Raw genomic sequence first — 11,967 nt, 5'->3', positions numbered from 1 at the left:
CCATTTAAATAACCATGAAAAAGACAACAACACAAGACACTGTCCCTCATCACCTGGTCACCATGTACTCATATGATCTCCAATTGTACCCATTTTTCCCACAAACTTCGCTATATATGTTACGATGGTCCATTTCAGCAACGACCAGCGGGCTCAGGACAGTTTTTATCATGCTGCTCACTCAGACAGGAAGTCTATGCTGGAATCCTTATATGCAGGGAGGAACACACTCTCCAGTCTTCCACCTTGACTGTGATCACAGGCACCCAAGCTGCTGCCAGGCCCAGGGGTTGCTAGAGTGCAGAGACAAGGCAGCCAAAGTTGATTACTAATCCCCCCAAAACCAGATGGTGCTGACATAATTACACTGCTTTTCACTGGACCCCCGGACAAATCTGGAATCAAGATTCAAACCCTGGTCTCGTAATGATGCAGTTAACTGCAAGGCAGTGATCTCACTGCTGAGTCATTCAGTGACCCCCCCCCATAACACCTCCACTGTTTCCTAGTCAGTGATCTTCAACATCTGATTGGTTCCCCACTGGGGTTTTAGACTGGGCACCTGTATTGTGACTACCGCTGACACAAAAAGGTCTGGTAAATATACATTTGACTGTAAACGTTTCCAGAAGGCCGAGGTTAACGAACCTGAAGGCCACAGGATCATGACACAAGACCAGAGGGTCAATCCGAAACACAGCAACTTACACAGCTTTAGCGCAGTGAAATGCTAGCACAACCACATAAAACACAATGACATCAGTCACCCTAAAAGTTCTGCAATTTCAATATAAATGTGACAATTCATTTCAGAAAACAGCAAAAACACTAATATATGTCAAGAGTCACTCACTGGGACTAATAGCTAACCGACTGTTCAACAATAAGACAGATTGATTAAATAACAATTTTATTGATCAAAGAACTAGAGGAAATGCATGAACACATCTGTTTAAAATACAGCTCTTCAAGAAATGGGCTCTTCATAGCAACCTGGCTATTCCTACGCACACTTCTGACAGGGGCTCCAGTATTAGGTGCACAATGCATGGAATAGATTTTCACTTGGTACACAGGCATTGTCCGTAGATGTGCTTTCATGGTTATTTGTGCTGATTCAAATGAAACACTAAACAGACAACCATATTTCTCAATGAAAATGGACATTGTGTTAATGTGCTGTACCCTTGTTGAGTGGACATAACCCCCACCTCAATTGCTCTGTTTGATTTTCTGCTCCAAGGTAAGTTTGCACCATTTTGCCCACTGCTAATTGTCATTAGTAATAATTAAAACAGATCATTGACCACGGTCAGACGGTCTTGTGTATGCAAATTATTTTTAGAATGTCTCACAGGTGAATATTTTATGGAATAGCCCTAGGTTTATTTGGACAGCAAGCAAAATGAATAGATATGCCAATATTTGAGATCAGTCAGTCAGTTCAACTTCAGGGATATCAGGCTGTCCAGTCAGGAAGCACAAGTGACTGTGAATCAATGTTTTGGTGCAAATGAAAGTGACAACAGGTGCACTGGAGAGGCAACACCAAGACAACCCCCAAAGGGAATGGTTTTGCAGGTGGTGGCCACAGACAATTGCTCTCTCCATATCCTTCCTGACTGATTCTTCTCTAGTTTTGTGTTTTGCTAGTGTCCTTGTCACTACTGGTAGCATGAGGCGGTACCTGCAGCCCATTCAGGTTGCACAGGTAGTCCAGCTCCTCCAGGATGGCACATCCATACGTGCCGTTGCAAGAAGGTTTGCTGTGTCTCCCAGTACATTCAAGAGCATGGAGGAGATACCAGGAGAAGGGGAATTGCATGAAGAGAACTGGACAGGGATGTAGAAGGGCATCAACTCAGCAGCAGGACCGGTATCTGCTCCTTTGTGCGAGGAGAAACAGGAGGAACACTGCCAGAGCCCTACAAAATGACCTCAAGGTTACTGGTGTGCATGGGCTACATGTGTGCATTTCTCTGACAAACTGTTAGAAAGACTCCATGAGGGTGGCATGAGGGCCTGATGTCCTCCAGTGGCACCTGTGCTCAAAGCCCAGCACCCTGCAGCTCAACTGGCATTTGCCAGTGAACCCCAGAATTGTCAGGTCCACTATTGGTGCCCTGTTCTCTTCACAGATGAGAGCAGGTTCACACTGAGCACGTGTGAAAGAGTCTGGAGACGCCGTGGTGAACATTATGCTGCCTGCAACATCATCCAGCGTGACCGGTTTGGCGGTGAGTCAGTAATGGTCGTATTCTTGGAGGGTTGCAGAGACCTCCACGTGCTAGCCAACGGTACCCTGACTGCTGTTAGGGATCGGGATGAAATCCTCAGACCCATCGTCAGACTTACAGGCACATGGGGGCCATACATACTAATGAGAAACATTACGAGTTGCTGTGATGAAATTCACCCAAGTTGGAACAGCCTGTGATTTCCAATGTTTACTTAGATTTTCGGTCTGAGTTTGAATCCAGCCCTCAAACGGGTGGTCATTTTTGTTTCCATTGACCGTTGTTACGTCATTTTCTTCTCAACTATTTACACAATGTACAGTAAAGATTTTGAACTTTAATGTATTCTGTTCATCGAGACCCGAAGTGTGATTGAAGTGTTCCCTCCATTTCCTTCGAGGAGCGTAGAATAAAAACTATTTTTGTGGGTTGGTTTTAGGAAGAAAAAGAAAACTTTTACAGAAATGAATAATCAGAGGATAAAATGGGTGTAAAATGCACATTTTACTTATTCATAAAAGGACATACAGGTTCAATGCAACGTTTGGTGGTATTACCTAGAAACATTCAGAGCTCTCTGACGATTCGTCATATATTTCAGAGGCATCACACAAGACGATGAGAGAAAGGGGAGGACAGCTCAGGGATTCAGATTGCCTTGGTTACAGCTTAGTGTGGAGAACAGCCAGTTTAATGTGTGCCCCTGTGTTTTATCTACAACTTGCTTGCACTTATGTGGAGAACACATTTCTGGAGACTCTATATTTTTGTCATGGCCACCATCCTGTTTCTCCATGGTCATATTCACTAGGGCAAATCGTACCAAAAAAAAAAAAAAAACTTTTTTCAATGAAAAACAAGCATTTCTTATTGGACATGTTCAGTGCTTTCGGTTTTTCTTGTGTTTGGTGCCAAATGAGTACGACCCAAGTTACTTTCACAGCCATGTGGGCATTCATGCCTAGGCTCATTATTGGTCATGGGAAAATCACAATAACCTCAAAAAGTGAAATTAGTGCAAATATATCAAACACAAGAGCAGCTTAAAGGGATGGTTAGACATTTTGACAATGAAGCCCTTTTTTAATAGAACAGCATACAATGTTCCTGTACACGGCCAGTTGTGCTAATGCCAAAAGAAGAAATGGCTCAAGAAACTACCGTCAAACGGCAAGCAGAGACAAACCTTTTATCCACAAATTCATGCAACTCTGTGTAAGTATAAAAAAAGGTCTTGGTTGCCGAAATGTTGAACTGTCCCTTTAAAAAACAGATCCTTCACATTATGTATTACTGTTAAATCTCAATGTTCCAGTGGTATGAGTGGTATTACAACTGTATCTGCCACTGATGTGCTTAATACGCATGTCTTTGACCCTTTTCAAATGAGTCGTACTTACAGGGATTTCTGTTCCAAAGAATAATGAAAAGGAGAGAATGACACAACACGTAATAATATAATATGCCTTTTAGCATGTTACATAAAAAATCTATTATTCTCAGAGAACTACTGACAAAGTAACACTGTAAAATAAAACAAGTTTCATAAAATCCTGAGTCCATCCTTTTACTGTACAGAGCCAGACACTACATTGTATAAGGAATATAATAGTAAATCAAACCTGTACTACTTAGTAGATTTGTTACTTGGTTTATGAATATTTTCAGGGGCATCTCGAGCCCAGCTGATGTCACAATAGAACAGCTTCTGGGGGGTGTTTTAACCAGTTGACTGACTACATTGTGCCAAGAAAACATTTCAAGGACATTTGTTTCTTTTTTTTTTTTCCTTTATGTATATCCACAATGTGGAACCAAGACTTTTAACACAAGTGAATTCCTATCTATCTGACAGTATTTAACATGAAATATGCACATCGGAAATAAAACCAGACTGAATTCTACAGTTGGTCTTGCTAAAGGGATAGTTTACCGCAATGACAACGTAACAGATTTTAACATTCCGTATGAAAGAAATGCTCATTTACTGTAGCTACCTTGACTTAAATTTGTGCGTCACATGCTAATTTAAATAAATGCTAATTGCATTTGGGAAAAGTGTCGGGAAATCTAAACCGAAGCATGAATTGTGCTCCAACCTTGTCTGTTGACTGCTAGCAAGGTAAGGAAACCAATTTGTATTTCCTACTTGAAATTTGGGTGAACTATCCCTTTAAACGAGACCAGATATGTTCTGCCATAAGGGGTTGCACTGGGAGAACACAAAGCTGATCATTGGTTCTGTTAATGGAATGTTGTAACAAGTTGAAGAGAGCACACATCACGATCATGGTGGAATTACTTTGCTGATTCGCCTGTTTTCATGGTCATTCCTAGTACTGGTTCAACAGTCATCTGAACAGCACAACCAAAGCATATCGGCACCTAAAACCGTTCACCAAGTCTTACTGCATTAAGACTTTGTCAGCATTCCAAGTTGCACTCTATCCCCTATATAGAGCACTAGTTTTCAACTAAGCACTATAATAACATGAAAAATAGTGCACTTGATACAGAATAGGGTGGAATTCATTCTGTGCAGTCTGTTCAGTCCTGACTAGGCCGTTACGTGTTGCCTATACAACTCTACACGTCAGCAAATCATTAAACAACACGGCCTGTAGATGAGACTTGGCCGTAGGGCCATCGTCCTTTGTAACAACGCTCAATGATCATTTGAATTATTATTTTTTAAATGAAGACTTTTACATGATGACGTGTCTTGCTATTCTCACAATTCATGTTGTCATTGGATGAGGATAAGTGTACATCATTTAAGACTGTTCCTAAACCAAACAGAGTCCATCTAGATGGGATACAGGTTACCAAGTTGGCAGCAGAGAAAACTACCATCTAAAAGCTTATTATTCCTATAGAGTTTTCTGAAACAAACAAGTGTTCAGACTGACAGTGGCGCAAACTTCAGTAGTGTTGTAAACAGAATGAAGAGGCGTGTATTGATGACAGCAGCTAGATGAGATCGACTCTAGGGCAGACAGATCGGCCAATCAGAGCAGGGCTATGGTCAGGTTGGCGCGTTCAGCAGGGAGACGCTGTCGAACGATGCAAGTAGACATTTTGGGAATGGAATTCACAAGTCCATATTCTACATTTCAAAAAGGCAAGTTTGCTGTAAATAACTTATTTCGTTTTGAACGTTCACCAGCATTGTCCCAGCCCCGGCTGAACACGCCACTAACAGAGAGAAAAGGCCAGGTGTAACTACAGGGTAAAGGTCACAGACCTAGAGTTCAAGGGTCAAGCTCTCCCTTTTCAAATGAACATTGTTCCACCCTGGAAGTCCTGCCTGGGAGAAACTTGGACAGGGTTGCAAAATTCCTGACAAAAAGAATCAGAGGTTTTCCAAGAAATATTCCAAAAACCTCCAACTGGCATTGTGGAAAACCTGGGAATTTTGAGACATTTTGGGGAATTCTGCAACCCCAGATGTGAGATACAGAACAGGGTAGGCTGTCATATCCGCTTTGCTTCCTGATGTCCTTTTGGGGCTCTGGAGAGCAATCTGCCTTTAGTTACATGATAGGGCTCCATTATGGCTCCGCCTGGAGCCACAGTCCTCCTCCAGTAGCTTTGACTCTGGGCTGAATAGGTCAGAAACCAGAGCAACTAGTGTATTATGAGGTTCATTATCCCATCATGCATCTCAGTCTTCATCGATCCAGTTTAAGGTTGTTTTTATGTCAAAATAGTAGTTAATGAATTAATAAAGTTCAGACCAACTAAAAATAACCATGCCTAAAAATAAATACCATTTCTCCCCCCCCCCCCCCCCCCAAAAAAATGCTATTTTACATTTTACAAATCCAGATGTTTTTGTACCGGAAAGAAATGTCAGAGAAGCTAAACAAAAAGCCAGAACAGCAGTGAGGAGTGTTAGATTAGAGTGGTCGGGCAGGTCGTCTTGGCGACCGTCTTCCGTTTGTACACAGGGTTGGAAGCGTTCAGAGGCCGGAAACGGCGGGGACAGAGTGGAGCAGACCAGGGCAGGGCAACAACAGGGTCTGATGCTGACAGTCCTCCTTTCCTCAGTCTCATACAAGCTCCTTCACGCTCACACTGTTAGGGATGCAGACAGAACAGGCAAAGGATCATGGGAAGGAAAAACCTCTCCAACACCCTCTGAAGTCCGCGGCATGCCTGAGTGATCATTCTAGCACCGTGCTGTGGGACAAACCAGTGTTGGGCGCAGGCGAACACCTGTCTTTCTCCTTCCAGTGCAATAGCCAAAGTGTTGTAAGGATATCTAGACGGAAAGATATTCCCTGTCAGGCCTGCTTGACAAGGCAAAGAAAACACTGTTCTATTATTGTCTCTCCGTCTCCCCGTTGGATCAGTACTTTGCTGAGAGGGACTGTTCAGAGCCACAGGCAGTTCAAAACCAAGAGTGGGAAGAGAGAGCAAAGTTTCTCATTACTGCTAGTTTGTATCATGCTCTGCAATCAGAATGTGTAGATTCCTCATGAAGGAAGACATCGGCCAGAATAGAGTCTTAGCTAGAGACCCAGTTCCAGGGTAGAATCGTGTACTGGAATCTCAGTTCCAGAGAGCAGAATCCATGTTCCTTAATACAACCATACAGCAGAACCCTACAGCAGAATGTTAGTTCTGTAGTAGAACGCTATAGTAGAATCCTAGTTCCAGAGAACCCTACAGAGTCCTTGCGAAGGTAGTACGGTACAGATCAAAATAGAGAATCCTAGCAAAGCAGTTTGGAAGCAGTCCTTTATTTGTAAGCCTTTGTGGATAGGGTCCTTTTGTAGGAGGTATTCTTATGTTCCCGTAATCCCTCTCAGATTGAGGACCTGATGTCCATGGCCTACTCTCCAAGAGGGTTAAACAGCCCAAATAAGCTCTTTGTGTTCATGCTAGTTTAGAGTAAAGAGAAATAGTCCCTTCCTCTCTCTCAGCTCAAGGTCTTTAGTTTAGTGGTCTCTCCATGCAAAACCGCTCCGTAGCTTAATTCACTGCATCAGTGTATCCAGTCTGTCAGTCATATTACACCATAGTTTCTGCCATTACAGTCCCTGCCTCTGTCTCCACATCCGTCTCTGTCCCGACAACAGTCTCCGGCGTCCCCTGACGTCAGTGCCGCACCTCGTTAGCGATGAGGCTGTCCTCGCCACTCTGGAAGAAACAAGGAGAGGAGATACTTGACAGTGTTCAGTGGGAGAGAAGACAACAACTCATACCCCAAGAACGTAGACCCAGCGGAGGAGTGAGGTGAGCACCAGGGACAGTCGTGCAAGGATGTGCCTTGTTCGACAAGGGCAGAGAAGCAAATGACGGCACACCAGACTCATCCAGCTGGAGCTGGGATTCAAACCGGCAACTCTCTGGTTTTTAACTTGTAGGCTACCTGGAAGTCGGCCTCGTTCAAGCTGTTCCCGACGTGGATGATCTCCTCGTCCTGTGAGCCCTCACTGACCCCGCTGCCAGCTGAGCCCAACTCGTCCAGGTTTGGGTCCTGGAGCACGGACGCAATGTACATCTGCTGTTGTAGTGGAACGAGGGAGGGAGGGAATGAAAAAGAAAGCAGGTAAGTGTCTTAAATACATCCCATATTCAGAAGCAGTTTGGAATTCCTTCTACTGGACAATTAGCAATTTCGATTAGCATTACAATACTTTGTAATGTTCACACTAGGTATTCCAGTGTTTACGAATGGAACAAAGATGCCGGATGAATGTCGTCCTGGACGGAGAAGGCACAGTACTCACAGCCGACTTGTTGGAGGGTGAGGTACGAGCGGTGCGACCGTTCTCCATCCCGTCCACGATCTCCGCGTCAATCTGGGGGTTTCAGGACAAACTCAGTGATTACTTTGAGAACTGCTTCATCAGCAGGTCTTCACCCACCTTCAATGTCATCTTTTCCCTATGAGATCCAGTGCCTAAGCCCATTTGCTTTGTTTCATAGGGACATGACTGGTTTTCTGTCAAATGTGACCAGGGCAGGACCGTAGGGGTGGCCAAATGTGACCAGGGCAGGACCGTAGGGGCATTTGGGTAATTGTGACCAGGGCAGGACCGTAGGGGCATTTGGGTAGAGGGGCATTTGGGTAGAGGGGCCTCCCCAGAACACATGCACTGCATAGCCCTCAGGAACACGGTCCTGGTGAACACCGGTAGTCAGGAGACTGGCATGGGCAAAAACAATTTGCCAAATAATGGGGATAAAATATTAGAATTGGAGTTGGATAGGAATGAGAGGAAGATTGATCATATATTAAAACCCATACTGAATGAACTAAGAAAAAAAGTAGACCTCCTGCCATAAGACAGACATGTGGTCTGCAAGTACTTGACGGCCATTACCTTCATACAATTTAATTTAGCATAATAATAATAAAAAGTAAGAGTCTCTCTGGCGGTTGGTTTGTTACCTTGTAGTTGTGGGCGCTGAGATATTTGAAGTGTCCAAAGCAGACGTGTGAGAGGCACACGATGATGGTGATGATGAGGACGATGAAGGTGAACATAGAGGTAGGGGCTGAGAAACCTGGCAGAGGGAGACAGATGGGGAGAGGACATTGTCAGTGCTACAGCGCCGAACCCCAAGATGGCTACACCATCTACGAGACTGCTGTTATGGCCTTGCGTGGCCACCAGGGGGCGGGCTGGCACCTGTGCGGACGGTGGAGAAGAAGAGCAGCCAGAAGAGGCAGAGGATGGGAGCAGCCACCACCTGGTTCACAGCCCCGGAGTGGATCTTCTTGTCCAGCTTGGAGGGCAGGTAGGCGTAGTACATGTTGTAGCGGTCAGCCAGGTGCTTGAGCAGCATGTACATCAGACCTGGAAGGGAAGAACAGGAGGAGCAGAGTTAGTGGGTCTCATCCATTAACACGAGTGGCTGTTATCATTGCCTACTACTCTCTCATAGCCACAAAGATAGGTGGTAGTAAAATAGTATTTTAACCTCAAAGGCTTGGGAAACCCAAGCACAGCCCAACCCACAACCTTGTATTTATTATTTAACCAGGTGTCATTTGAAGACGACCAGACCAAAGTCATTGTCAAGATGAGACAGTACACATAAGAACATTTACAAAAAATATATATACATTCATAAACAACCGCAGACTAAAAAACTTGTAATTCCATTAAATATAGTGTAGAGATAAGAAAACAAAAAATCAATAGAACCATAAACGACAGAAAGGCTCACCAAAGGGGACTATGATTGGGCAGGTGATGCTGTAGGTCATGACCACAGTGAAGACACACATCATCCAGGCGTAGGCTGCCCCAAACTGGAACTCATAGGCTTGGTGCTACAGAACAAAGAAATACAATTATAGAACTGGAACACATAGGCTTGGTGCTACAGAACATAGACATTTCTATTCTGATGATTAATACATCCTCAGTGAAGCACCAGTTCAACAGAAGCATCTTGGGATTTATTTCATTCCAAGTCAGTTGAGGAAAAATGACTGCAACCAGTTTACTGTTACAGAAACCGAGGTCTTCCAGGCCAGCAGGTGGCGACGTGCTCCACTCACCCTCTTCACGTTGCGTCTCTCGGCAGCAGAGCGAGCCAGACACAGTCGGATCATGTACATGAGGAGCCCAGGGATCCTTAGCAGGTCCATGGCGTTACCTATGAACGCTGACGCAATGACATAATTCACGAAGAATGCCCCGTTGTCAGGCAGGAACACACACCTGGGGGGGTGGGGGGGGGCAGAGCAGGAAATGATATCAGCACAATAACAACATTCCTTTGTCATGTCAACCTGAAACGCCAACATGATCCTTCCCATCGGGGTCTCACCATTTGCAGTAGAGTTCAAGTGATAAGACTCAAAATAGAAGTAGAAATAGAAGATATTCAACAACAGAAAGGTAACAGAGGTGGTTCCGGTTGGTACAGTTGTGGGAAACAGGTTACTGACAGTGAGGGACTATAGCAAACAAAAAACTAACTGTTTCATAATCACACAACCCGATCAGAAAATGTATCAAAGTTGTTCTACACCAAAACATCCGAAAGAGCGAGACAAAGGGAAAGAGATGAGAGGGAGAGAGAGATAGAGAGGGAGGGAGGGAGAGAGAGAGAGATAGAGAGGGAGGGACGGAGGGAGAGAGAGATAGAGAGGGAGGGACGGAGGGAGAGAGAGATAGAGAGGGAGACAGAGAGGGAGGGACGGAGGGAGAGGGAGACAGAGAGGGAGGGACGGAGGGAGAAAAAAAGTGAGGCTGAGAAAGAAAAGAAAGGAGACTAATGACTACATGGCTCAGCTTCCAAGACTGAGTTACCATAGTGGAGTCACAGTACTGCTTTTGAGGAGTATTAAGGAAAGCACATACTGTCCATTTCCCAAGTGCCTGTTTGTTGACATTAATAGGACAAGTATAGCAGGTTTGATTCATCCAAATAAATAATGTCTTGTGGGTTACATTCAATAAATCAAGTTTATTTAATAAGGCGTCAAAACGTTTTTCCATTTTACCAGGGAAGCCAACTGAGGACCAATTGTTATTTCCAGTGGCAACCTGTCCAAAACAACCACAGGAGGAAACAAAGAGAGGAACCAGGTTGAGGACTGGCCGGAGTGTTGTGGTTAAGTAGATGCAGAAGTTATTAGCTGAAGCCTTGATACTTACTCAAATCTCACAGTGGCTTCATCCAGGAAGCTCTTGTCAAACAGCCATCGGAAGAAAACGTCCAGACTGCAAAGAAGATAACCAGCGGTTCACAATACGCCATTTAGCAGTCCCAAATCATACACCCTCTTTATGGACAGTCACACACACCCACCCACCCCCCCACAAACACCCCCACACACCCACCCACCCACAAACACCCCCACACGTTCCACACCCACCCACAAACACCCCCACACGTTCCACACCCACCCACAAACACCCCCACACGTTCCACACCCACCCACAAACACCCCCACACACCCACCCACAAACACCCCCACACGTTCCACACCCACCCACAAACACCCCCACACGTTCCACACCCACCCACAAACACCCCCACACGTTCCACACCCACCCACAAACACCCCCACACGCCCACCCACCCACAAACACCCCCACACGTTCCACACCCACCCACCCACAAACACCCCCACACGCCCACCCACCCACAAACACCCCCACACGTTCCACACCCACCCACCCACAAACACCCCCACACGTTCCACCCACACCCACAACACAGGCCACTGCGTCCATTTCAACCAGCTGGACTTGATTTCATATGTTTTGTTGTGTTCCTAAATTAAGAACTAATAGATGTGAGGGTACTGTAGTTAACTGTTCAGGAGCCAGTACAGGAGCATTTCACTGCATTCGCTGCAACACTGGCTAAGATATGTACGCTCCCAAATTTAAACTCTGAAAGGGACATCCATAATTGTATTTCACCAATCAGATGTTTCGACATCAGAGCTGAACTTATCAGTGAAAGCATGAATTAGTTATAGTAAAAACATAACATATAGATTAAAGGAAAGAAATAACCAGGCTCCCTGCATTCCCATAGGCTCAGTGTGACAACCAGGATAACAACCAGACGGCTGAAGATTAGATCAGAGGCTCCATGGATAAAAGGAGGATCATGAAAGTCTCTGTGACTCTCGTGACTCATAGGCAGGGCTTGTGAACTGCCAGGAACCTCATCTCATCTTATTACCATCTTTAGGTGTCAATCGATAGTATATGTATTTGAATGATGTCCTTTCTATCTGTACTGG

The 11,967-nt window shown here is 44.9% G+C and overlaps 1 protein-coding gene across 7 annotated transcripts in view; it reads right to left on the bottom strand.

Moving 5' to 3' along the window:
- Positions 1-6,013: 6,013 nt before the first annotated feature.
- LOC105028001 (CSC1-like protein 2) overlaps positions 6,014-11,967 on the bottom strand; it is a 33,057-nt gene continuing 27,103 nt past the window's right edge. For 6 of the 7 annotated variants that reach the window (XM_010900421.5, XM_010900422.5, XM_034292173.1 and 3 more), the window contains 8 exons: positions 10,865-10,930; positions 9,760-9,922; positions 9,423-9,528; positions 8,882-9,049; positions 8,641-8,756; positions 7,976-8,047; positions 7,615-7,749; positions 6,014-7,382 (listed from right to left, as the gene is read on the bottom strand). In XM_010900421.5, coding sequence (XP_010898723.1) covers positions 7,341-7,382; positions 7,615-7,749; positions 7,976-8,047; positions 8,641-8,756; positions 8,882-9,049; positions 9,423-9,528; positions 9,760-9,922; positions 10,865-10,930 — 868 coding nt within the window. In that variant the 3' untranslated portion in view covers positions 6,014-7,340. The remainder of the gene's footprint in view (positions 7,383-7,614; positions 7,750-7,975; positions 8,048-8,640; positions 8,757-8,881; positions 9,050-9,422; positions 9,529-9,759; positions 9,923-10,864; positions 10,931-11,967) is intronic. The other variant, XM_020046705.3, reaches the window with a different exon arrangement.

The sequence above is a fragment of the Esox lucius genome, chromosome 5 (assembly GCF_011004845.1).
Source record: "Esox lucius isolate fEsoLuc1 chromosome 5, fEsoLuc1.pri, whole genome shotgun sequence".
NCBI classification, from domain to species: Eukaryota; Metazoa; Chordata; class Actinopteri; order Esociformes; family Esocidae; genus Esox; species Esox lucius.
The sequence above is the reverse complement of the archived record's forward strand: the minus strand, read 5'-3'. Positions and strand labels throughout refer to the sequence as shown.